The following is a 24,493-nucleotide window of genomic DNA, read 5'->3' on the forward strand; positions in this document are numbered from 1 at the left end:
AAGAATTCTCCCCAATCTCAAGGGTGATGTTTGGTATTTGTATTCAGTTTTAAAGTCATTATTCTAGCAGTTGCTTAACATGTTCTCTGTTTATTCAGCTGGTCCTCATTTTATTTCATGGCTTCCCTATGCTTGAGTTCTAAATCTTACCATATAGATTGAGTGTGTGGTGTGTTTCTGTACAGTTTCATTTTCAGTTTACTTTCAGGATAAGTACATACAAGGTTTATCTTAATTTCTTTTTGTCCTGCTCTGGAGCATGGACTAGAGACGACAACAACAGCTTGGACTAACAAGGACAACAGCAGCAGTAGCAGAGAAGCAGCCATAGCAGTAATAAACCGCTCTTGTAATTCAGTTTGCTAAGTTATGTCTTGTTCAGGTCTATTTTCATTAATTGTGTCTGGAACACAGTAAGTCCTTTTGATCCATATACCGAACTGTTGTTTTCATTTCGGGAAAGTTTACTTCAGTTATGATTTTGATTATTGCTTCAGTTCCATTTGTTTTCATTTCTTCAAAGAAACTCAATAATACTTCTGCTGGAGGCAGTCTGGCGCAGAGGCTAAGAGTGTCGCTCTGTATTCCCAGTGGCTGGACGGCATCCTCACTGCGCTGTTAGCTTGGACACGTTGCTTGACCTCCCGGTGCCTCCACTTCCTCGACTGGGCCCCAAGTGCGTGGGCAACCTGGGAGTTTTATTCTTACATTTTTAATTTTCCTAAAATCTTTCTATCCCATCTCCATTTTTATCAGACTGATAAGACATTCAACTTTTTTTATTACTTATATGTAATGTATTACATCATCATAATTAAAAATAACATAGCAGGTTATTTGTCCTTGCTTGGTATTATTTTGGATGTTGTAGAATCCACGTGGAGGTCCTGTTAATCAGCTCCATTGTCTCTGACCAGAGGTATTCAATTCTGGAAGTTCCAGTAAAGTGGGAGCCTCTCCTATTATTCTCCTAGGTCTCTGACACTTTACGTAGGTGGAGAATATGAAACCAACAATCTCCCTATAAGGGTCCTTTTACCTACTGCCATGGATGGAATGGCCATTTTCATGTTCATCTCTTCTGATTCTTGATCTGTTGCCATTTGGGAACTGGGGTTAGAGAGAGGCTGTTAAATTTTCTTTACTTTGGTCAGTAAAACACCCATCATATAACTTCATGCTCCTCTTTATGGCTCCATGGATTTGTATTTAATAGAATTCCTCTATGACTTTGCAATAGGTTGCAAAGTCCTGTTCTGAATTTCCTCTTCTTTGTTGGGTATTTTTTTGTGGCACATTGGAGGAGGTTGTTAAGGCAGCTATTGAAGAACCATTTTCTAAAATATTCTCTTTATTTTAACCTTTAAGCACATGATTCTTTTAGGAAGCTCTCTGGGCTGCCATCCACTGGATTCCTTTCACGGATTAATTGATAGTCAAGTGGGGTGGGGAAGCAAAATAAAGAGGCAAAGAGGGAATGAGTGAGAATTGTTTTGGACTTTATTAGCTTTAGTAGCACGGGAGACAGACATGTTTCTGGCTGCGCTAGTGAGCAGATCCGATTTTGTAGTATAATGTGTGACTATCTAGTTGGGCTGTCAAATTAGTGAAATGAGCCAAAAACATTGACGGTTTTACAAATCACCCTGCTTGTACTGGTAAGTTCATGAGATCTGTTTTATGAAGTTAGTGTTTGTTATACTGAAAAGAAAATGAGGACAGTTGAAGAAAATGTTGTAAGTAGTAACAGAGACTGACCTGAGAGTTCTCACCTTGCTTCAATGTCTTCAGCAAACTCCTCCAGCCACTATTCTGGGGGTGAGAGTGGCAGTTTTGCTCCTGACTGTTGTCAAGAGTAGTGATGATTATTAGTCTATTTGCTAAGTCTTCTGTGATTTGTTCTCTTTTCTGTTCATTCCTCCTTGTCACTCTGTTTTTATATCTTTAATGTGGATACATAATTTTTAAAGGAACATTTACCCTGACAATTCCTGATTTTCACCATTAGATACAGCTTTTTTTTCTTTAATTGAAGTAACATTGTATTATACCATGATAGAAGCTTCAGGTGTTCATCACTGAGAATCAACATGTGAATATATGAGATTTAGCCACTAAACAACCCTACTGTCCTTCACCCTACCATTCCCAGTTTATTCACCCAACTCCTTCCATTATAGCAACCACTAGTTGATCTAAAAGTTTATTTTTGTTTTATTTGGTTTATCTGTTTGTTTTCTCTATATTCCATATTTGGATGAAATCACACAGTGTTTGTCTTTCTCTGACTTCTAATTTACGGATGACACCTCAGACTTTTTTTTAACAGGCTCATGCATCATTTGTTTATGTGTTGTTTACTACTCCCCACAATAAAAATAACCTAGCTTTTGTTCTTACAATCACCTTTATCCTACTACAGAAGAAAGGTTACCTACTTGAATGAGTAGTCTACTTCATTTAGTTTCAACTTATTAGGATTGCCTAATTTGAGGTCTGATATTCACCTTCACTCAAATTTGGCAAATATTTGAAGGTTTTGAATGTTTTTCCCAATTCTACATGTTTTTTTAAATGTAGAAAGATACCTTATTTGCAAATTTGGGCCTATCTCATATAAGCATAGTGTATATAAGGATAAGACTTAGAAGACTCATTACTTTTTATGACCTTATGCAAGTCATTTATTTTTCTGTAGACTCATCTGTTAAACAGGCATAAGTGTTTGCAGTAGTGTTATAAGGTCCAAGCAAGGAGGGACAGGATTTTAAATGCTGACTACATACTGTCAGTTTTAGATCTTGATAAATAATGTTTCATCCCACCAGAAAATTTCATTTGTGCAGCATGGAGTCAGGCCACTAGATCCAAGGATTTTAACTGTGCAGTCAGGTTTAACAAGTACTAAGGTGCATGTGGAAGCATTTAACAGCATGTTATCAGTTGTACCTTAAGATTTGACACAGGACCATGTTCTAAGTGCCTTTGCTATACTAGATAGAAATAGCTTATGTTAGAAGAACTTAAACTTTCTAGTTCAGCCTGAATTTATTCTGTGGTAACTTCCATAAGTTGACACTTGTTGATTTGCTCCATTAAGAACAGATACTACAGTATCTTAGATTTCTTGGGATCAATCAAGTTAAATTTCCCAGGGGAAAAATAAAACTCAAAATGCCATGCTTTTCTTGCCAGCTTTTTTACCATCTTTTTTATAATAAGGTCAATGAATCCTGTGTTTATACATTTAAACAAGAGTGGTGATTTGATACACTCTGAACAAAGAGTAGTAGCAAGGTGGTGGTGGGGTAAGCATGCATTTGGTGTTTCAAAAGTACCTTCTAACAGAATATCTGAGGGTAAATCAAATTCCCTCTATGTTACATTATATAGTGTACTGTTCTGGGAACCCAAATACTATACTTAGCACAAGGGTCATACTTCGCACAAGGGTTAAGGAGTCATAAAATGAGTGGAATTTCATGAAACTTTTATCTTTTAATGAGCAAATTTATCTCCAAAAATTATACCATAACTTAACATTGTCCTCTTTGGACTTGTAAAAGTGAACTTTTACTCATAATTTCCCAAGATTAAAAAGGAAGAATTTGAAAATCTGAACAGAATAGTTTTGTGCCTATTTTTAAAAATTGAATTGGTAATTTAAAACCTCACTAAGAAGCTATTAGACTGAGGTGACATTATTAGGGAATTCTTACAAAATTTAAAAAAAGAGTAATACCATTTTTATAAAGCAAGAAAAAGAGTTTACATATCCCATGTCTTGGAAAATGATTTTGAGTGACCCTAATAGTTACTTCTGAGTATTTGAGAGCTCATGGAATTCTTACGCTCTGTTGGCGTGAAGGTAAATTTCTCAAAGCATTTTGTGAAATAGTTTAGCTGTCTACTGAATGTGATTGGATGCAGCAAATCCTGTCACTCAACAATTCAATCCCTAGTTATATACACCTCATTTAAGTGTACATAAGTCCACCAAAAGGTTTATGAAGAGTGTTCATTGCAGCATTCATATCAGCCCTGATCTGGAAACAGCCCAAATGATCAATAGAAGACAGATATATAAATCGAGTTATTGTCATACACTGAAATATTACATAGCAATGACTAAGAACCAGATTACCACTATATGCATCAGTACTGATAAGTCTCACAGAAATAAATGAAATAAAAATAAAAAAGTCCAAAAGATTAACAAAACTGAAAGCTGGTTCTTAAAAAAGTAAACAAAATAAACAAACCTCCAACAGGGTTCACTAAGAAAACAAGGGAGAAATTTCAGATAAATGGGATCAATAAAAAGAGAGAAATTACCACCAACACTGCAGAAATTCAGAGGATAATTTGAAACTACTATGAACATTTATAGGCTAATGAATTCAATAACCTAGAAGAGATGGACCAATTCTTATAATTATACAATCATCTGAAACTGAATAGGGAAGAAATAAAAATCCTGAACAGACCAATCACAAGCAAGGAAATTGAAATACTAATCAAAAGTCTCCTAAAAAACGAAAGTCCAGAACCAGATGCTTTCACAAGTGAATTCTACCAAACCTTAAAAGAAGAAATACCTATCCTGCTCAAACTCATCCAAAAACTAGAAAAAGGAACACTTCAAAACACATTTTATGAGGCCAAAATTACTCTAATATCAAAACCAAAGACAACACAAAAAGGATAAATTACAGACCAATTTCTGTAATGAACACAAATGCAAAAATCCTCAACAAAATCTTAGCAAGCTGAATCCAACAATGCATTAAAAGGACCATACTCCATGCCTGAAATTCATATCAGGTACTCAAGGATTGTCCAACATCTTAAAATCATTGTAATTCACTACATTAACAAAGAGAAAGAAAAGCCACACGATCATATCTATAGATGCCAAGAAAATGTTTGATAAAATCCAGCATCCATTTATGATGAAAATCCTTGAAAATTGGGCATAAATGGAACTTATCTAACATAATAAAGGTCATATATGACAAACCCATAACTAGCATCATTCTCAATGGGTAAAAATTGAAAGCCTTTCCACTAGATCTGGTACAAGACAAGGATGTTTACTCTCAACACTACTATTCAGCGTAGTATTGGAGGTCCTAGCTAGAGCAGTCAGGCAAGAGAAAGACATACAGGGAATCCAAATTGGGAAAGAGGAAGTAAAACTATCAATATTTGCAGATAACATGACAATAAATGTATAGAACACTCAAGACTCCATGGAAAGACTAATAAAAAACAAACCAGTTCACAAAAGTGGCAGGTTGTGAATCAACACACAAAATCAGTTGCCTTCCTATATGCAGACAGTGAGCTAAAAGAGGGGCAAATTAAGAAAACAACCCCACTTACATGAATTTCATACCATCAAAAAATATAAATACGTAACAGTAAACCTAACAGGAGGTTTACTCTAAGGAAAACTCTAAGACATTGTTAAAGGAGATAGTGGAAGACACAAAGAAATGCAAAGAAGATATTCCCTGCTCGTGATTTAGAAGAATCAACATTGGCAAAATGGCCATCCTACCCAAAGCAATCTATAGATTGAATGCAATTACAATAAAATTTTCAATGGCATTCTTCAAAGAAATGGAGCAAACATTACTGAAATTCATGTGGACCACAAAAGACTCCAAATAGTCAAAGCCATCCTAACAAAAAAGGGAGAAATGGTGGTTTTATCTACCAACTTAAAACTATGTTATAAAGCCGTAATAAGTAAAACACCATGATACTGGAATAAGACCACATGCAGACCAATGAAATAGAATTGAGAACCCAGAAATAAATGCACACATGTATGCTAATCTTTGACAAAGGAGCCAAGAGTATACATTGGAGAAAGAAGTGTATCTTCAACAAATAGTATTGGGGAAACTGGACCACAGTGTCACACCATACACAAAAAACAACTCAAAATAGATAAAAGACTTGAATGCAAGACCTTAAAACAATAAAATATAGAGAAGAAAACAGCAAAACATTCCAAGACATAAACTTCAGAGATATCTTTACGAATTGATCCCCAGCAGCAAGGAGAACAAAAGATAACATAAACAAGTGGGATTACGTAAAATTAAAAAGCTTCTACACAGTGAAAGAGACCATAACTAAAACAAGGAGTCACCTTGTGGTGTGAGAGAAATGATTGCATACTATATATATATTTGACAAGGGACTGATATCAAAGATCAACAAAGAGCTCATACAATTCAACAAAGAGAAAATAACCCAATGAAAAAATGAGCAGTGGAATGAAATGGACACTTCTCCAAAAAAGACATACAGGTGGCCAATAGGCACATTAAGAAAAAGTTCATTTCACTTACTGTCAGGGCAATGCAAGTCAAAACCACAATAAGATACCCTCTCACACCAGTGAGAATGGAGCATATGAAAATGACTAGAAACAAGTACTGGCAAAAGTGTGGAGGAATATGGTGTTGGAGATCATGTAAACTGGTCCAGCCCCTAAGGAAAGCAGTGTGGCGGTTTCTCAAAAGACAGAAAATGGATCTGCCATACAATCCAGCAATTGCATTCCTAGGTCTCTACCCCCAAAATAGAAAGACATTAATTTAAAAGGAAATCTGCACCCTTATGTTCATAGCAGCACTGTTTGAATAGCAAGATCCAGAAACAACCTAATTGCCCTAAAACAGATGACTGGATCACGATGTGGTGTGTTTGTGTGATCCAGTCATCTGTTTATATGTGTGTGTGTGTGTGTGTGTGTATACACATATATATATATGTTTATATATATGCAGTGGAATATTACTCAGCAATCAAAAAATATAAACTCATGCCATTTGCAACAACATGGATAGAGTTGGAAGGGACAATGCTAAGTGAAATTAGTCAGAAAGACAAAAGGGGAGGGAGGGAGGGAGGAGCACAGGGGACTGAAGTGATGGTACATGGATGCATTGGTGCTGCAAATGGCATGAGTTTATCTTTTTTGATTACTGAATAATATTCCATTGTGTATATATACCACATCTTCTTGATCCAGTCATCTATTTTTGGATGTTTGAGTTGTTTCCAGGTTTTACCTAATGTAAATAGTGCTACAGTAAACATAGGGGTACAGGTGTTCTTTTGAATCAACGTTTTTGTGTCTCTTGGGTAGATCCCTAGGAGTGGAATTTCCGGGTCATATGGTAGCTCCATTTTTAGTAGACTGAGGAACCTTCAGACAGCTTTCCATAGTGGTTGGACCAGTTTGCACTCCCACCAACAATGTAAGAGAGTTCGTTTTTCACCACATCCTCGCCAACATTTGTTGTTGCTAGTTTTTTTGATATGTGCCATTCTTACTGGTGTAAGGTGGTATCTCAATGTGGTTTTGATTTGCATTTCCCTGATGATAAGGGATGTTGAACATTTTTTCATATGCCTGTTGGCCGTTTTCATTTCCTCTTTGGAGAAATGCCTTTTAAGTTCTCTGCCCATTTCTTGACTGCATTGTTTACTGTGTTTTTGTTGAGTCTTGTGAGTTCTTTGTATGTCTTTGTGATCAGTCCCTTATCAGTTATATGGAGTGCAAAAATTTTTTCCCAGTCAGTGGGGTGTCTCTTTAAAAACACAAGAAAATATTGAGTGAAGGAAGCCAGTGAAATGGAATGTGATTTACTTATATAAAATTCAAACCCCTGTACAATTTATCTATGGCAGCAGATTTCAGAGTAGCCATTAGTTTGCGAGGGCATTATTAACTGGGATGGGATATGAAGAAGGTTCTTGGTTTTTTTTCTTGTTCTGAGTGGTGGTTGCTAGAGTTTGTTCATATTATGCATAAAGCATTGTCAAACTGTAACTTTATGACTTGTACCCTTTACAATATGTACTTTATTCAACTTTTTAAAGTAAACTACTCAGAAAAGAGAATAAGTATGGATGCAGTAGCCTGGAACAACTTGAAGGGGGACAAGTAAATAAAAGCTTAAATCTTACATTTATGTACTCTCAATAGATTCAACATAAGATTGAAAATGAAGTACCTATATATGACTCCAAGAAGCTCCTTTTTCCTTTAAGGGAAGGAAAAATAATTCCTTTAGAGATAGCATTTGGGATGTTCATAAGAGTATTAATAATCTCTTGATATTTATTTCATTGTTTAAAATTGCGTCCATTTAACAAAACCAATTTGTGATGTGTAAAGGGAACACTATCTGTGAGATGCTTATGAAAGTTTAATTGCAATGTTATCTTAATAAAAAAATTAAATAAAATTAAAATATAAATCGCAATAAAATAAATAAATAAAAGTTCAATGACAGCCGCTTACTCTCATCCTCATGGAATTTTTTCCATTGAATGTTTGATAGAGATCACAAAGGCCTTAGATTATTACATGTTGTTTGTAACTGATAGTATGTGTTCCCACTGACTCATCAATCATCTTTGTTGTCATTGTGAACTTATAGGATCCATTTTCTTTTTAGGTGCAGGTGTTTGGGCTGTATTCTGGAGAAGAATTTCATGAGACTTTCGACTGTCCCATTAAAGTAAGTATTCAGTAAGTTTTGATTTTTTTTCCAAGGTTTTTTCAGTGAAGACCGTAAGAATTACAATGTTTTGAACTCTGCCAGTCTTGGATTAATTTTGTCATTAAGCATGTATTTAGCACTGACGATATAGTAGATACTATTGGAATCTGAGTAGAAGGGCAAGGTGTATATTATGTGAATCTTACTGTAGTGGGTGAGATGATACACACACACACAGAATCTGTAACTAAAGACTCAGAGAGCTAGAGACAGTGCTAAGGAGTTCAAAGCTGAGAGAAGTCACTTCTATCTGTTCTTATTAATGATGACTTCATGGATGGGGTGATGTTTGACCAGGCTTTAATAAATGGACAGAACAGAGAGAGAAACACACTTTCATGTGGAAGAACAGAATAATAGAAGTAAAGAGGCTAGAAAGTTCAAATTGTGTTTAGGAAATGGCAATAGTCTAATTTAGGTGGTGCTTAAAATACTGAGTTGACAGGAGAGCTGCATCTGGAGGCAGCTCTGGTTGGCTTTATACTCAGGCTAGGAAATTTGGACTCTGTCTAGTAGATAAGAAGAAATTATTGAATGTTAAGAGCAAAGACATGGCATATGCTGAACTAAGCTTAAGGAAAATTAACACAGAATTACATACAGTATAGACTGGAAGGCTGAGCAGGAGAACCAGTTTTAGATAAGTTATAGCAGTTAAAGTGACTATTAGTTGTTAAAGGAAAGAGGGGGTTATTCCATTTTTGACTTGTGTATTCAAACTGTCATTGATTAACAGGTGAAGAAGATGTAGAACCTGAGGTGTGTTTTAGAAAGCCAAATCTGCCAAAATGGAGAGTAATTTAAGCAAGAAAGTGGGAATAAGAGATAATTGAGAAGGCTAATGCAGTACTCTTGGCAGACATTACAGACTCTCGATTAAAAAAAAAAAAGAGTATTCAAGATGGAATAGAGGAAATGATTTTGGAAGACCTTTGTGAAATAGACTTAACAAGCCTTAATAATAACTTGCATGAGGGTGATAAAAAGTGGACGAGCAGAGGGTAAATCCAGGTTCTTGCTTTGGTCATAAAGGTGTTTTGGAATGCCACCAATTGCAAAGGTGATGGTTTGAGTATGGATGTTGCTCATTTGGTCTTGAGTTAGATGACTGTAGTACATCTGGTGGAAATGTAATAGAGGTTTTGGAAACATGAGTATGGACTTAAGGGTGGACAGTGGCTCCAAAAACACAAAGTTCACAACTGAGTGAAGTAAGGAAAAGTCATTTCAAAAGATACTCCATTAAAGCTAAAGAGAGAAGATTGATGCTGAAATTTTGGAGCACCAATTTAAAGATTCAGGCAGTGGAATAAAATGCAGCAAGGGATCTAAGAAGAACCAGATAAAGGGACTGCAGGGGGTCTAAAAGTGTAGTGTCTGGGAAAGGGAGGGAGGTAATCCAAAAACAATGTGGAGATTACATGGGACAAGGACTGAAAGAAGTTATTTTATTGGATAATTATGAAGGCCCTGGCAGCCTCAGTGAGGACAGGTTTCAAAAGCACCAGGCTCATCTGACCAAGAAGTCAGCTGGAGAATGAGGTGTTAGAAACAACAATGTAGACTTTTCTTTCAAGATATTTGGTAATAAGGAAGGGAGAGCCTGTGGGAGACAGAGAGATGGCAGTGTCTGGACATTTCTTCAGGACTTGTTTTGGTTGATGGTAAAGAGTCAGTAGGGGAGGGGAAAATGGAAAATGAAAGGGAATAATTGGTGGAGAGGTGCTAAGGGATGGAATCAGTCTGACAGGGAAAATGACCTTAGAAGAGTCACACAGCTTGTGCCTGTGAGACCGAGCCCAGCAATTGCTAAGTTGGGAACAGCAGTGAAAAGCAGAAGAGCTGGAAGGAGAAAGGTCATGTGACATAGGCACATCAGTGATGCTCCAGAATAACACTACTCTCTAGAGTTAAACATTATAAGAGAGTTAGGCTCTTATGAAAGATTTTTAAAGTGTATTATAGCAACAGAACGTATATATGATTTGATGTTGGTATCTAGGGTGGTTGAAGAAAGTGAAGGCAAGAAAGTCTAATTTGGGATGGAGGATGTTTAAAGAAACAAGGAATCATATGCTTAAATCCCTAAAATTGGCAATGCAGGAAGAGGAACCTGTCCCTTGAGAGAATGGAAATGTATTGGTTAATCAGTAAGAATGTAATATGTAGTTAGGTGTAGGTTTATGGCTTAATTATTATTTTTTTTTAAATTCCTAGAAGCATCCAGTGTGTCAGGCTAGAAAAGATATATATTAGTGAATGATTACATGGATTTGTAGATAAAAAAATAAGGAAACAGAGCATATGCAGACTTATAATCACGGAAGGGGAGCCCCAAAGATGGGCTTGCACTGAGTGGAGCCATTAGGCCTTCCGTGAAGTAAACAATAAATGAAGTAAACAACAATGAAGGTGGAGCAACCTTGGGAGAAACAGGTATGCGGGGCTGGGAGGAGACTGAGTGGAAAGTAAAGATAACCAAAGGACTAAGAACTGAAGCTATAGATAAAAGGGGAGGTCCTTCAGGTTAGCCCTTTAACTCCTGGGTCCTACAGCTCTGTTCTCTTTCCCACTGGCATGTCTGTGAAGCCGCATAGCCCTGCCTGTTCTCCTTGGTGCTCTCAGTCACTGGAAGATGGCATCTTTACCTCCGCTGCTTCTGTGAATTTTGTATTCACTTACAAACATTTGTGACATCTTAATGTCTTGTTTGACCTCCCTTTCTGTCTCTAAGGAGGGGATGCCCACAACGAGGGTTCCCATCAAAAGGACCCCACTCAGCCAGAAACTACAACTAACTCATTTTCATCTTTTAGCTTTGACCTGCCTTAATAGAGGTTATCTTTTCTTTTCACACAAGAGCAAAACTCATATGTCCTTGGTTCGGTGTAGAATATTACCTGAATAGATCCCACTAAGATGGCAGAATAGTTTTTAGATCATGTTGCCTGTGATGTACAAAGGTTTTCATTCTGTACGTTAACCTGAATCTTAAACTAGTGTCATCTGTCCTTGTTTCCTTGTAGATAGTGGCTGTGCACCCTCATTTTGTGAGATCCAGCTGCAAGCAGTTTGTGACCGGAGGGAAGAAGGTAAACCCTGTGTGTCTGTATGAAGCCTTAATTTAAGGGGGGTTCTCTTTGCTTTTTAATTTATCCTTAATATTTTTAATACTTGATCATTAGGAGAAAAGAGAAAGAACATGTAAAGAACATGAAATTGCTTGTTGGCCCATTATCTCTGATGGGGCAGCTCCTCTTCCTACACTGTCCATTTTAGGGCTCTAAGCATATGACTCCTTATTTCTTGTATTATGACCTCCATGCTTCTCTCTCTGGCTTTTATTTGAATTATCAGATATTTTAAGAGTATATTAGATATATGGGGCCACCCCGGTGGTGCAGCGGGTTGAGTGCAGCACTGTAAAACTGTCCTCAGCCTCTGTAGTGCGGGTTTGATTCCCGGCCAACCAGAGACCTCTCCTATCACGCACCTGCTGCTCCCCTCAACAGTGCTTTCAGTCTGTCTGCTTGTTCGCGCCCCACTCTGTCTCTGATGAATCCTCTCATCTTCCCACGCCTCGGACTATACCCCAACTATTGTATAAATAAAAAATAAAAAAAAAACTTATTAAAAAAAAGAGTGTTAGGGCCTCCCCGGTGGCGCAGCGGTTGAGCGCTGGGTTGCGAAGCTGCCCGCAGCCTTTGCAGCGCCGGTTCGATCCCCAGTTGCTCCCCGGCCCCCGGAGGAGGGTCCCACATGGCATGCAGACCTCTCCTGCCGCCCGCTGCTCCCCTCAGCAGTGTACTTCGGTCCTTCTGCCTGCTCTGCTCCCCGCTCTGGCTCTGGTGAATTCTCTCACCCTCCCGCGCTTCAGACTATACCCAGTGCTTGTATAAACAAAAAACAAACAAACAAACAAACAAATAAATAAATAAAACATGCCTCTATTAAAAAAAAAAAAGTGTGTTAGATATAGGGCAAGAGGCAAAGCACTTTGAAATATTGTTCTTGTCACCGAAGAGAAGTAGCATTTAAAAATAACAGGGCCTCCCTGTGCCTCCCGGTGGCACAGCGGTTGAGCGCTGTGCTGCCCTGCAGCCTAGGCATCGCCGGTTCATTCCCTGGCCACCGGCAAGGGTCCCACAAAAAAAAAAATAAATAAATAAATAAACAAACAAACAAACAAATAAATAAATAAATAAAAATAACAGAACAACAATTAAACAGTTGCTTTTTCCCCTTATGGAAAACCTCTTGCAGGCCTTGATAAAGTTTTAAAACAATGCTAGCTATTTATTAGTGACATGTTCCTGCGTATTTTACTATCTTACTGCTATTTGAAAAATAAGAGAGTAAAATATTCATGTTGTACATTTATATGTTTGCTTATAGATACAGTAAATTCTAAAATTAAAGAATCTGCTTTGGAATTTTCAGGTTAATTTTTATTAACCAGTGATATTTTTTAAACCACTTTTTATAACCAACGCTGTCACTATATTGAAACTCTGAATATTATTTCATATTCTGCTTGGAGCTCAGTGAAAAGGAGCTGGTCTTTTCTGTAGCATTGTATTGCTAATGGAAGGTCTGCTATGATACTCAGTTACCAAATGGTTTTGAATGTTTTATGAGTCATGTGTTGTTTTCCCTTGGTCTGCTGAGTCATGGACGGACATGGCAGGAAAGCACACTGGTCATTCATTGCCTTACATAGTATTTCTCAAGCACTGGATTTAGCTCACTGTAATGGCAGGCCTTGTGTATCCCGATTCCATTCCACAGCACAAAGCCAAGACTGCACCAGCCTGTTTTCTGGTTGAAAGCCAGCTTCTTCTCCCGCACCCCACCTCTGCATCTCCCCATAGCTCACAGTTACACCTGGGTTCTAGTCTCTTTACCCTTACATAAAAAACATATCTGTGGAGTTGAAATTACCAATTTAATGTAACCTTTTCTGACATATCTTTAGCTGATTTACCTTTGAAAAATATAAATACCTTACTTGTCTTTGCTGACCTCAGGAAAAAAATTAGTCTTAAATTGCTCGTGTTAAAATAATTCTTTATTGTTTTTCTAATTAGGAAATTTAATGTGAGATATAGTACAAATCAACTTAGCTGTAACTTAAACCTATCCATTTTTTTAAAGTTACTGGAGATAAGTATGCTGAACTATTATGTTTTTGTCGGTGACTCAAAACAGCAAACCTTATTATCTCACAGTTCAAAAGTTAAAGAATTTAATTTTTGTGGTTCTGTTGCAGAACATTTCTTGCATAGAAGTTTTTGGTCTAGGTTTTGCATGGGGTTGCAGACATCTGTAGACTAGATGGGAAAATCAGCTTCTAAGATGTCTTCTGCCTTCTTAATAACAATCCCTCATAAAATATCATTATCTTGAAATGTTGATAAATTACTTTGGTTTAAGTATTTCCCTAGTATAGGATGCGGTTTTGAGTTCCAGTTTCCATATTCAGGGGTTAAAGGTTTTGTCATTGTGCCCTATTTCTTGAAGGTATTGATATGAAAGATCATGTTAGAGATTATATAAAATGTGATGGCCGAGTGGTAGGACTCGAATTCTGAAGGTCAGATTTTTTTCTCTGTTGGTGCCTGTTTTTAATAATTAGTCTATAGGGCCTCCCCTAGTGGTGCAGGCAGTTGAGTGCAGCCCTGTGAAGCTGTCTGCAGCCTCTGCAGCGCGGGTTCAATCCTGGCCCACTGGCGAAGGTCCCACATGGCACGGCAGACCTCTCATATCTCGCCCACTGCTCCCCTCAGCAGTGTATTTCTTCAGTCTGCCTGTTCTGTTCCCCACTCTGTCTCTGGTGAATCCTCTCACCCTCCCGCACATCTGACCTGTACCCCGGTTCTTGTATAAATAAATGAATAAATCTTTTAAAAAATAATTAGTCTATAACTTAATAATTAGTCTATGAACTGAAAAATTTCTGTTTATGGGATTTAATGATTTTTTTGTTTTTTTCTCCTGTGAGGGATGCCAATGTCTCTTCAAGTTTGCCACAGTTGTTTGCTACAGGACTCCTTTGTTACTGTGTCAGTAACATACTCCTTGTCCTTCTACTTAATAGTTGAATCATTACAGGCATCTATAGGACAGACATTGTGAATGTAGCTATTGGGGCCAAAGCTTGTTGAGTAGATACATGAGCTTTGTTTGAAGAGTAGTCCAGTAGGAAGAAGTTGGAATTTATGTGCAGGTAGATGTTGTGATAAGCAGTAAAAAAAGTAGAATTGGGCCTCCCTGGTGGCGCAAGGGGTTGAGCGCAGTGCTATGAAGCTGTCTACAGCCTCTGCAGCACGAGTTGAATCTCCGGCCAGGGAGCTATCCACATGGTGCAGCAGACCTCTCCTGACTTGCCCGCTGCTCCCCTCAGCAGTGTACCTCAGTCTGTCTGCCTGTACTGTTCCCTGCCTCTGTCTCTTGTGAATCCTCTCACCTCCCACACCTCTGGCCTGTATCCCAGCTCTTATAATCATAAATAAATAAATCTTTAAAAAAAATAGAATTTACCAAATTCAAGCTAGGCAAGGACATTGGGAATCTAGTTCATCCCATTGGTTATCACTGACTTCTTGATAAGTCCAATGTTAAATGTCCTGAGAGACCATTGTGGTTCCTCCTTTTTTTCCTATTCAGTTCTCCAGAAGTGCATCTGTACATTTCTTTCTAAGCAACAACAAAAACAAAAAAGATGTTTAGTGATATGTGTATAAAATACAGATAGTTCAGGTCTTCTGGTGAAAAACTTTAAAAATTATATTATTAAGTTTAAATTTCTGGGTTAAAGTAATTTAAAAGAAAACACACACTGGAGGGTTAGCATATTTTCTAATAAAGGTTACTATAAGGGGTTTGATAACAAGTATGTGTGTGATATTTTAAATGAACATTTATTTGATTACACGTCAATATAAGTGATGTCTCTCTTTTAGGTTTTAATAGCTTTGATATATATTTTGCAACCATGAAGTTTACATTTTAAAGGGGGCAGTTTGATCATTTTTAGTATATTTACACAATCGTGTAACCATCACTATAATTTGATTTTAGAACTTTTTGTCCTCCCCTAAAGAAACCTTTGACATAATAGCACTAATTCCTATCTTCTTTCTCCCCTTCCCAACCTTAGGCAGCTCCTAATCGACTTCATTTCTCTATACATTTTGCCTATTTTTGGATACTTCATATAAATTCTGGATATTTGATATAAATGGAATCATACAGTATGTGGTCTTTGTGTCTGACTTCCATTTGTTTCAATACCTTGGTGATATAGCACACATCAATATTTTATTCCTTTCTCTGGCCAAGTTATATTTCATTGTTTATATGTTATATTTCATTGTATAGATATGTCATTTTATTTAGCTATTAATAAGTTGATTGAGATTGGATTTTTTCTACCATTTGACTATTGTGAATACTGTTACTGTGAACATTTGTTTACAATTTTTTATGTGGCCATGTGTTTTTATTTTTCTTCGGTGTGGAATTTTAATCTTAGCGGATCATATGGTATCTCTATGGTGGAACACTTAGAGGAATTTTCAAACTATTTCCCAAAGGGATTGCACCCTCATTATTATTCTCATTAGCAAATAAGAGCATTTAAACTTCTTCACATTCTTACCAGCATTGATTTTTATCTGTCTCTTTGATTATAAACATCTGGTGGATATCAAGTGGTATCTTGTTGTTTTGACTTTTATCTACCTAATTATTAGTGATGCTGAGCAAATTTTCATGTGCTTATTGAAAATTTGCATATCTTCTTTGGAGGAGTGTCTGTTAAAACTTTGTTCATTTGGGGTTTGGTTTGTCTTTTTTTTTACTATTGTAAAATTTCTTTGTATATTCTTGATACATGTGTCATATCAATATATGATTTGAAAATATTATTGCACATTGTATGAGTTGTCTTTATTGATGATGTTCTTTGAAGTATAAAAAATTCTTCATTTTGATCAGTTAGTCTCACTTAACCTTTTTTTAATGCTATTCCTTTTGGTGTTTTACCTAAGGATTTGTCTAATCCAAGGTCATGAAAATTAATACCTGTGTTTTCTTCTAAGAGTTTTACAGCTTTAACTCTTTAATTTAGATCTGGAATCTACTTTGAATTAATGTTGTATATGGTATAAGAACAGGTTGCATGTGGGTATTCATTCTTTTGCATAGTTGACCCAGGACTTTCTCTGTTATCTTGACCCCTTTATCAAAAATCAGTTAACCATAAATGTTAGGACTTACTTCTGGACTTCCAGTTCCATTAATCTAGCTATCCTTATGTCACTACCCCATTTAGTTTCTAAAACCACAATTTTTGCTGTAATTACTTGTGGAATGACAAAATAAATTAACTTCTCTTAAAGCATCTTGATTTTGAGTTCTTTCCCTTTAAAAGGCCCTTATCATTTCTCCTACTTATGGTAGAAGTTTAAGAAACATTGGTATGAAAATGTATAATTTGTGTGTGTTTGTAACATACAAACTATTGATTGATTTCTTAGATCCACCATAGTTTATTAAGTAAATTTATAGTTAGTAAATAGTAAGAAGTAGTTTTATTCAAGAAACTATAATGGCCTCTTTTTATATAATTAAATAAGTAGGTAATTCTAAAATATGCCCTAGTTTGGTATGATTTGTACAACTCTCTGGAGAGATTTCACCTTTTTTGTATATGTATGGGATGTACTTTTAAAGATATCTTATATTGCATACTCTTGGCATTTAGTGTGTTTTTAGATTGGTTGAAGATATCTCAGGAAATATTCCTCATTTCATTATGAAATATATCTTTGATTTTAAAAACTAAAAAAAATTTATTACAAAGTGACATTCAAAAAGGGGTACCATTGATTATTATACTCATTTTGAAACTGCAAATTTTTAGGTGGAGCAGCTTTTTTTATATAACCAAGCTATGACATTTTATGCCTTTGAAAAATGAGAAAAGCGACTACAGTGGAGGGGGGCGGAGCAACATGGCGGCGAGGAGACGCTGCGAGTAAGATCTCCCATTAAAAAAAGTGAATAGGGAGGAAAAGCGGCAGGTCCCAGTGAGAACTGGGACACGGAAGATAAACGGGTGACGCCAGCAAACTGCCCGAAGAAGAAAGTGGCCATAAAAGAGGACTAGAAGGGAGGGAAGCGCAGAACCCTGCTCCCCTCCCCCGCCCACAGAGGCGGCACTCTCCGACCAGCAGAGGGGAGGAAACAACAAACCAAAACGGCCAACAAGAACAAACGACGCAGCAAGCGGGACTGTGAGTGGAAAGGAACTAGTGCAGCCACCACACCCCGTGAACGGGAGCTGAGGCGAACCCTGCAGGATCCGCCACGGCGGTGAGCGAACGGCTCCGGGCGCCATTAGAGAAGAACAAAGACCCCGGGAGACTCGCACACAGCCCGGGCTGCCGGTAAGCTGGCACGGAAACGCGGCGCGCTCGGGGAGCTTGAAAAGCAAGTGCAGACCTGGATCGCGGCTGCCCAGGTCCCCGCGCCTGCGACCTAGGCTTGCGGGGAGACGACCTAGGCTTGCGGGGAGACGCACGGAGGTCCTCACTGAGGTGAAGGTCCCTCCCTGAGTGAGCAGGAACCAGGCGCCCAGGCACGGGAGCGGGGTGCAAAAGGCGCCATTCCCGCGCCACTGAACTGGGCTACAGCCCGCGTCCTGGACCTGAGGGCTTTGAACTGAGACCCAGGGCACGAAAATTCGGGGCGTGGTTTCTCCACGACGGTGGGGCACAAGGCAGACACAGCACCCCAAAGCTGTTGAGGTGTACCCTACCATTCCCGCTCTGTTCTCTGTCCCACGGGGTGGGGGGAGGCGAAAAACAGCCCCCCAAGGACAATAGGAGAGATCTCTGACGCCACCTAGCGACCAGGAAAAAAAAAAAGTCACTAACACCCTATAAAACAGGACATTTCTTAAGACTGCTTGAAAAGGGCAGAAGGTTTCTGGAGGACCCAGTGGCCAGCCGGGAAGTTATTCCACCCCAGGCCCCTTCCGACCAGCAGTCTGAGCCCACAGAGGGAGCAGGCACCCACGTCTGGGGCACACTGGGTGCGCAGAAGAGTGTGCCTGAAACCGGAGGTGCAGGGACTGCATCCCGCTTCGCCATTTGAGAACAGGGACATTTCTTCAGTAAAAACTGCCTAAAACCAGCAGAAAGCTCCCCCAGAAGACAGAGATGGCTCCTGGAAGAGCCAGAGGGGAGCGAAGAAGTTCACCCAAGATGTCAGTCAGTCCGAGCAACACAGTGTCCCAACGCATATGACAAATTAGAAAACAGACAGTAGGGAGTAGAAGAACCACACGCAACCTAAAAACTCCTCAGGAAAGAAGCACACCACAAAAAGAAAACCACTCCCCAGATTGCAACGACAGCAACTTGGAAGAACTTCTGAGCCTTCCAGAAAGAGAATTTAAAATTGCCATGATTAAAAAAGTGATAGATCAGAAGAAGGAAATTGAGTCCCTAAAGAGGGAAGTAAGAGAAATGCAGGAGATCAAAGAATTAATGGAGGAACTAAAGAACTCTGGGAAAAGCAATGAAAGCAGAATAGATGAAATGGAAGAACGAATAAGTAATCTTGAAGACACAGAAATAAAAAGAACCAAAACAGAGAAGGAAAGAGAAGTACGAAGGAAAAAGAATGAAGAAAGACTTCGGGAACTATCTGACTCCATGAGGAAAGGAAATATAAGAGTTATAGGAATTCCAGAAGGAGAGGAGAGAGATGTAGGAACAGAGAAAATATTCATGGATATAATTGAAGAGAACTTCCCAAATGAGAAGAAGGAGCTGAAAATTGATATACAAGAAGCAAGAAGAACACCAAACTTCCACGACGAAAGGAAAAACACAGCAAGACACATAATAGTAAAGCTCCCAAGAATCCAGGACAAGGAAAAAATAATGAAGCTGACAAGAGGGAAGAAACAGATAACATTCAAAGGAAAACCAATCAGGCTGACATCAGACTTCTCTGAAGAAACACTACGGGCAAGGAGAGAGTGGAGGGACATAGTCAACAGACTCCAAGAAAACAGATGCCAACCAAGAATACTCTATCCCGCAAAGCTCTCTTTCCTCCATGAAGAAAGAATATGGACCTTCCCAGACAAAGAGAAACTCCGGAATTTCATTGCGACTAAACCCCCACTCCAAAAAATACTACAAGGAATCCTAAAGCCAGAACCTCAGAGGGACGAATAACAACGAAAGAAGACCAAAAAAAAAAAAAAAGTTATTAAAAGAATAAATAAATAAAATCAAAGGAAAGACAAACATAATGGCAAATACAGATGCTAACATATCAATATTAACTCTAAATGTAAATGGACTAAACTCTTCAATAAAAAGACACAGAGTTGCAGCCTGGATTAAGAAACAAAACCCAACCTTTTGCTGTCTCCAGGAAACACATTTAGCTACAAAAGATAAAAATAGGCTCAAAGTCAAAGGATGGAAAACAATCCTACAAGCAAATGGGCCAAAAAAGAAAGCAGGAACAGCTATACTTATATCAGATAAAACAGACTTCAAACTCAAAAAAATAAAAAGAGACCCCAATGGTCACTACATTATGATTAAGGGGACAATACTTCAAGAAGAAATAACACTCATTAACATATACTCACCAAACGAAAGAGCACCAAAATATATCAGACAACTGTTGTCCTCTCTGAAAACAGACATCAGAGAAAACACATATGTAGTGGGAGACTTCAACACACCACTATCAACAATGGATAGATCAACAAGACAAAAAATAAGTAAAGAAACTAAAGCTCTAAATAAGGACCTAGAGCATTTGGGCTTAACAGACATCTATAGAACACTAAACCCAAAAAAAACGGAGTACACATTTTTCTCAAGCGCACACGGATCATTCTCCAGGATCGATCACATACTGGGGCACAAGACAAACATCAACAGATACACCAAGATTGAAATCATACCAACCATCTTTTCTGACCACGAAGGCATCAAACTAGAAATAAATCATAAAAAGAAGGCAAGGTACTATCCTACCTCATGGAGATTAAAAGCCATACTACTGGAAGACCACTGGACTAACGAGGAGATCAAAGAAGAAATTAAAAAATTCTTTGAATTGAATGACAAGGAGGACACCAATATCCTAAATGTATGGGATGCAGCAAAAGCAGTAATAAGAGGAAAATATATAGGAATAGAAGCTCGCATCAAAAAACAAGAAAGAACTCAAAGAAACAACCTAATCTCGAAGCTCAAAGATCTAGAAAAGAACAACAAAAAACCCCAGAACCAGTAGAAGAAAAGAAATAATAAAAACCAAAGCAGAAATAAATGAAATTGAAACTAAAAAAACAATCCAAAAGATCAATGAAACCAAGAGCTGGTTCTTTGAAAAAATAAATAAAATAGACAAACCCCTAGCCAGGCTCACAAAGGAAAAAAGGGAGAAAGCACAAATACACAGAATCATAAATGAAAGAGGAGAAATCACAACGGACACAGCAGAAATCAAAAGAATAATCAGTAACTACTATGAACAGTTATATGGAAACAAGTTCAACAATCTAGAGGAGATGGACAAATTCCTACAACTCTACAATCACCCAAAGCTAGATAAAGAAGAAATAGAACACCTAAACAGACCAATTACAAGCAGCGAAATTGAAATGGTAATTAAAAACCTCCCCAAAAACAAAAGCCCAGGACCTGATGGATTTACAAATGAATTCTACCAAACATTCAGAGACGAATTAGTGCCTATCCTTCACAAACTCTTCCAAAAAATTGAGAAGGAAGGGACAATACCAAACACGTTCTATGAAGCCAATATTACACTAATACCAAAACCGAATAAGGACAACACAAAAAAGGAAAACTATAGGCCAATCTCCCTAATGAACACTGATGCAAAAATCCTCAATAAAATTTTAGCTATCAGAATCCAACAATGTATCCATAAGATAATTCACCACGACCAAGTTGGATTCATTCCAGGGGCACAAGGATGGTTTAACATCCGAAAATCAATCAACGTTATCCAACACATCAACAAAAAGAAATATAAAAACCATATGATAATATCAATAGATGCTGAGAAAGCTTTCGACAAAGTGCAACACCCATTCATGATAAAAGCCCTTGAAATTCTTGGGATACAAGGAACATACCTCAACATCATAAAGGCCATCTATGACAAGCCAACAGCCAGTATCATTCTCAATGGTGAAAAGCTGAAAGCAATTCCATTAAGATCTGGAACAAGACAAGGATGTCCACTCTCACCACTGCTTTTCAATATAATACTGGAAGTCCTAGCCAGAGCAATAAGACAAGAGAAAGACATCCAAGGAATCCAAATAGGAAAAGAAGAAGTCAAACTATCACTATTTGCAGATGATATGATAATATACATAGAGAACCCCAAAATCTCCACAGAAAAACTAATTCAACTCATCAATCAATTCAGTAAAGTGGCAGGATACAAATCAACACGCAAAAGTCAGTAGCCTTCCTATACACAAACAATAAATCTGAAGAAGAAGAAATCAAAAAAACCACCCCTTTTATTATCGAAACAAAAAAAATCAAATATTTGGGAATAAATCTAACAAAAGAGGTAAAGGACCTATACAAAGAAAACTATAAAACACTGTTAAAAGAAATAGAAGAAGACACAAAGAAATGGAAAGACATCCCCTGCTCATGGATTGGAAGAATAAACATTATTAAAATGGCCATCCTACCAAAAGCAATATACAGATTCAATGCTATTCCAATCAAAATCTCAATGGCATTCTTCAAAGAAATAGAACAATTATTGATGAAATTCATATGGAATCACCAAAAACCCGAATAGCCAAAGCTCTACTGAAAAAAAAAGAAGGAAATGGAGGCATCACACTCCCAGACTTCAAACTATACTACAAAGCCATAATCATCAAAACTGCATGGTATTGGAACAAGAACAGACATACAGACCAATGGAATCGAATAGAAAATCCAGAAATAAACCCACAGATTTATGGTCAACTAATCTTTGACAAAGGAGCAAAGACTATGCATTGGAGCAAAGAAAGTTTGTTCAATAAATGGTGCTGGGAAAACTGGGTCGCTACATGCAAAAGAATGAAGCTTGACCACTACCTCACACCATACACAAAAATCAACTCATAATGGATTAAAGAACTAGACATAAGACCTGAAACCATAAAATACATAGAAGGAAATATAGGCGAAACACTACGTGATTTGCACATCAAAGACATCTTTACAGACACATCACCCAAAGCAGTGATAGTGAAGAGAAAGATAAACAGCTGGGACTACATCAAATTCAAGAGCTTCTGCACAGCAAAAGAGACAATAACAAAAACAAAGAGAAACCCCACCAACTGGGAGAACATTTTTGCACCCAACACTAATGATAAAGGACTGATCACAAAAATCTGCAAAGAGCTGATGAGACTCAGCAACAACAAAGAAAATAATCCAGTCAAAAAATGGGCAGAAGAGCTAAAAAGAAACTTCTCTGAAGAGGAAATGCAAATGGCCAACAGACATATGAAAAAATGTTCAACATCACTTGTAATCAGGGAAATGCAAATCAAAACTACCATGAGATACCATCTCACACCAGTGAGAATGGCACATATTAAAAAAACTAGCAACAACAAATGTTGGCGAGGATGTGGAGAAAAAGGAACTCTTGTGCACTGTTGGTGGGAGTGCAAACTGGTCCAACCATTATGGAGAGCTGTGTGGAGATTTCTGGACCTACTAAACATAGAGCTTCCATATGATCCAGCAATTCCACTCCTAGGTATTTACCCAAAGGACACAGAAACATCAATTCCAAAGAGCACCTGCACTCCTATGTTTATAGCAGCACTGTTTACAATAGCTAAGCTTTGGAAACAACCCAAATGCCCAAAAATAGATGACTGGATCAAGAAGATGTGGTACATATATACCATGGAATATTACTCAGCATTCAAAAAAGATAAACACATGCAATTTGCAGCAACATGGATGGCGCTGGAAGGGATCATGCTCAGCGAAATAAGCCAAAAAGAAAAAGAAAAATACCGGATGTTCTCACTCATAGCAGGAATCTAGAAAACTTAAATAAGGGACCAGGAAAATGAATATAAGAAAGTGAAAATCAAAATCAACAAAAAACTATGAACCAGAGACACTTTTTGGGGGTGGGGGGCGGGAGGGGAAGGATTGGGGTCAGAATGGGGCGTTTGCAATTGTATGGGGGAATATAAAAATAAAATTTAATATTTAAAAAAAAAAAAAAAAAAAAGAAAAATGAGAAAAGCAAAAACTATATTGGCCCAAATAGCAACTCTGATCATTGCAAGTGAATTTTCAACTAGTACTGTAAGCTAAGCAGCACAAGTTTGAAGAGTTCAATATCTAGGAAATGATGATAGCCTTGTAGTAATCATAAATTATAGATATCAAAACCTCTCTGTTTAGAGCAGATGGCAACTCATACAAGGGGAAAAGAGAGTAGAGACAGATATCATATAACTGAGTGGTTATGACCTTCTGCCATTAAAAAATAATTTAATCTTAAAAAAATTAGAGCAAAGGCTAGCCAGATAGAGGTATATGGCGGGAAAAAGACATTCTTAATCCTTAAAAATACTCATCTTCCTTAGTCTAATACCTCAGTGAATCTTGGAATTATATGCCAAATTCTGTGATGAAAGGTTCAAATGACTAGAGATTAGAGAAGCAAAATAGGAAAAATAGAAGACCTACAGTGAGATACTGATGATGTCATTTTATAAGAATATTTGAAAGAGATCTCTAATATTTTAGTTGTTTTGATTATATTAAAATTTTTGATTC

At 37.6% G+C, this 24,493-nt stretch overlaps 1 protein-coding gene across 1 annotated transcript in view; it reads left to right on the forward strand.

Annotated features, from left to right (window-relative positions):
- The window catches only part of VPS41 (VPS41 subunit of HOPS complex), a 183,990-nt gene that overhangs the window by 71,159 nt on the left and 88,338 nt on the right, over positions 1-24,493 (forward strand). The window contains exons 6-7 of the mRNA XM_037507289.2: positions 8,487-8,549; positions 11,618-11,683. Of these exons, the coding sequence (XP_037363186.1) occupies positions 8,487-8,549; positions 11,618-11,683 (129 nt within the window). The remainder of the gene's footprint in view (positions 1-8,486; positions 8,550-11,617; positions 11,684-24,493) is intronic.

The sequence above is a fragment of the Talpa occidentalis genome, unplaced genomic scaffold, assembly GCF_014898055.3.
Source record: "Talpa occidentalis isolate TD23 unplaced genomic scaffold, MPIMG_talOcc4v2.1, whole genome shotgun sequence".
NCBI lineage: Eukaryota > Metazoa > Chordata > Mammalia > Eulipotyphla > Talpidae > Talpa > Talpa occidentalis.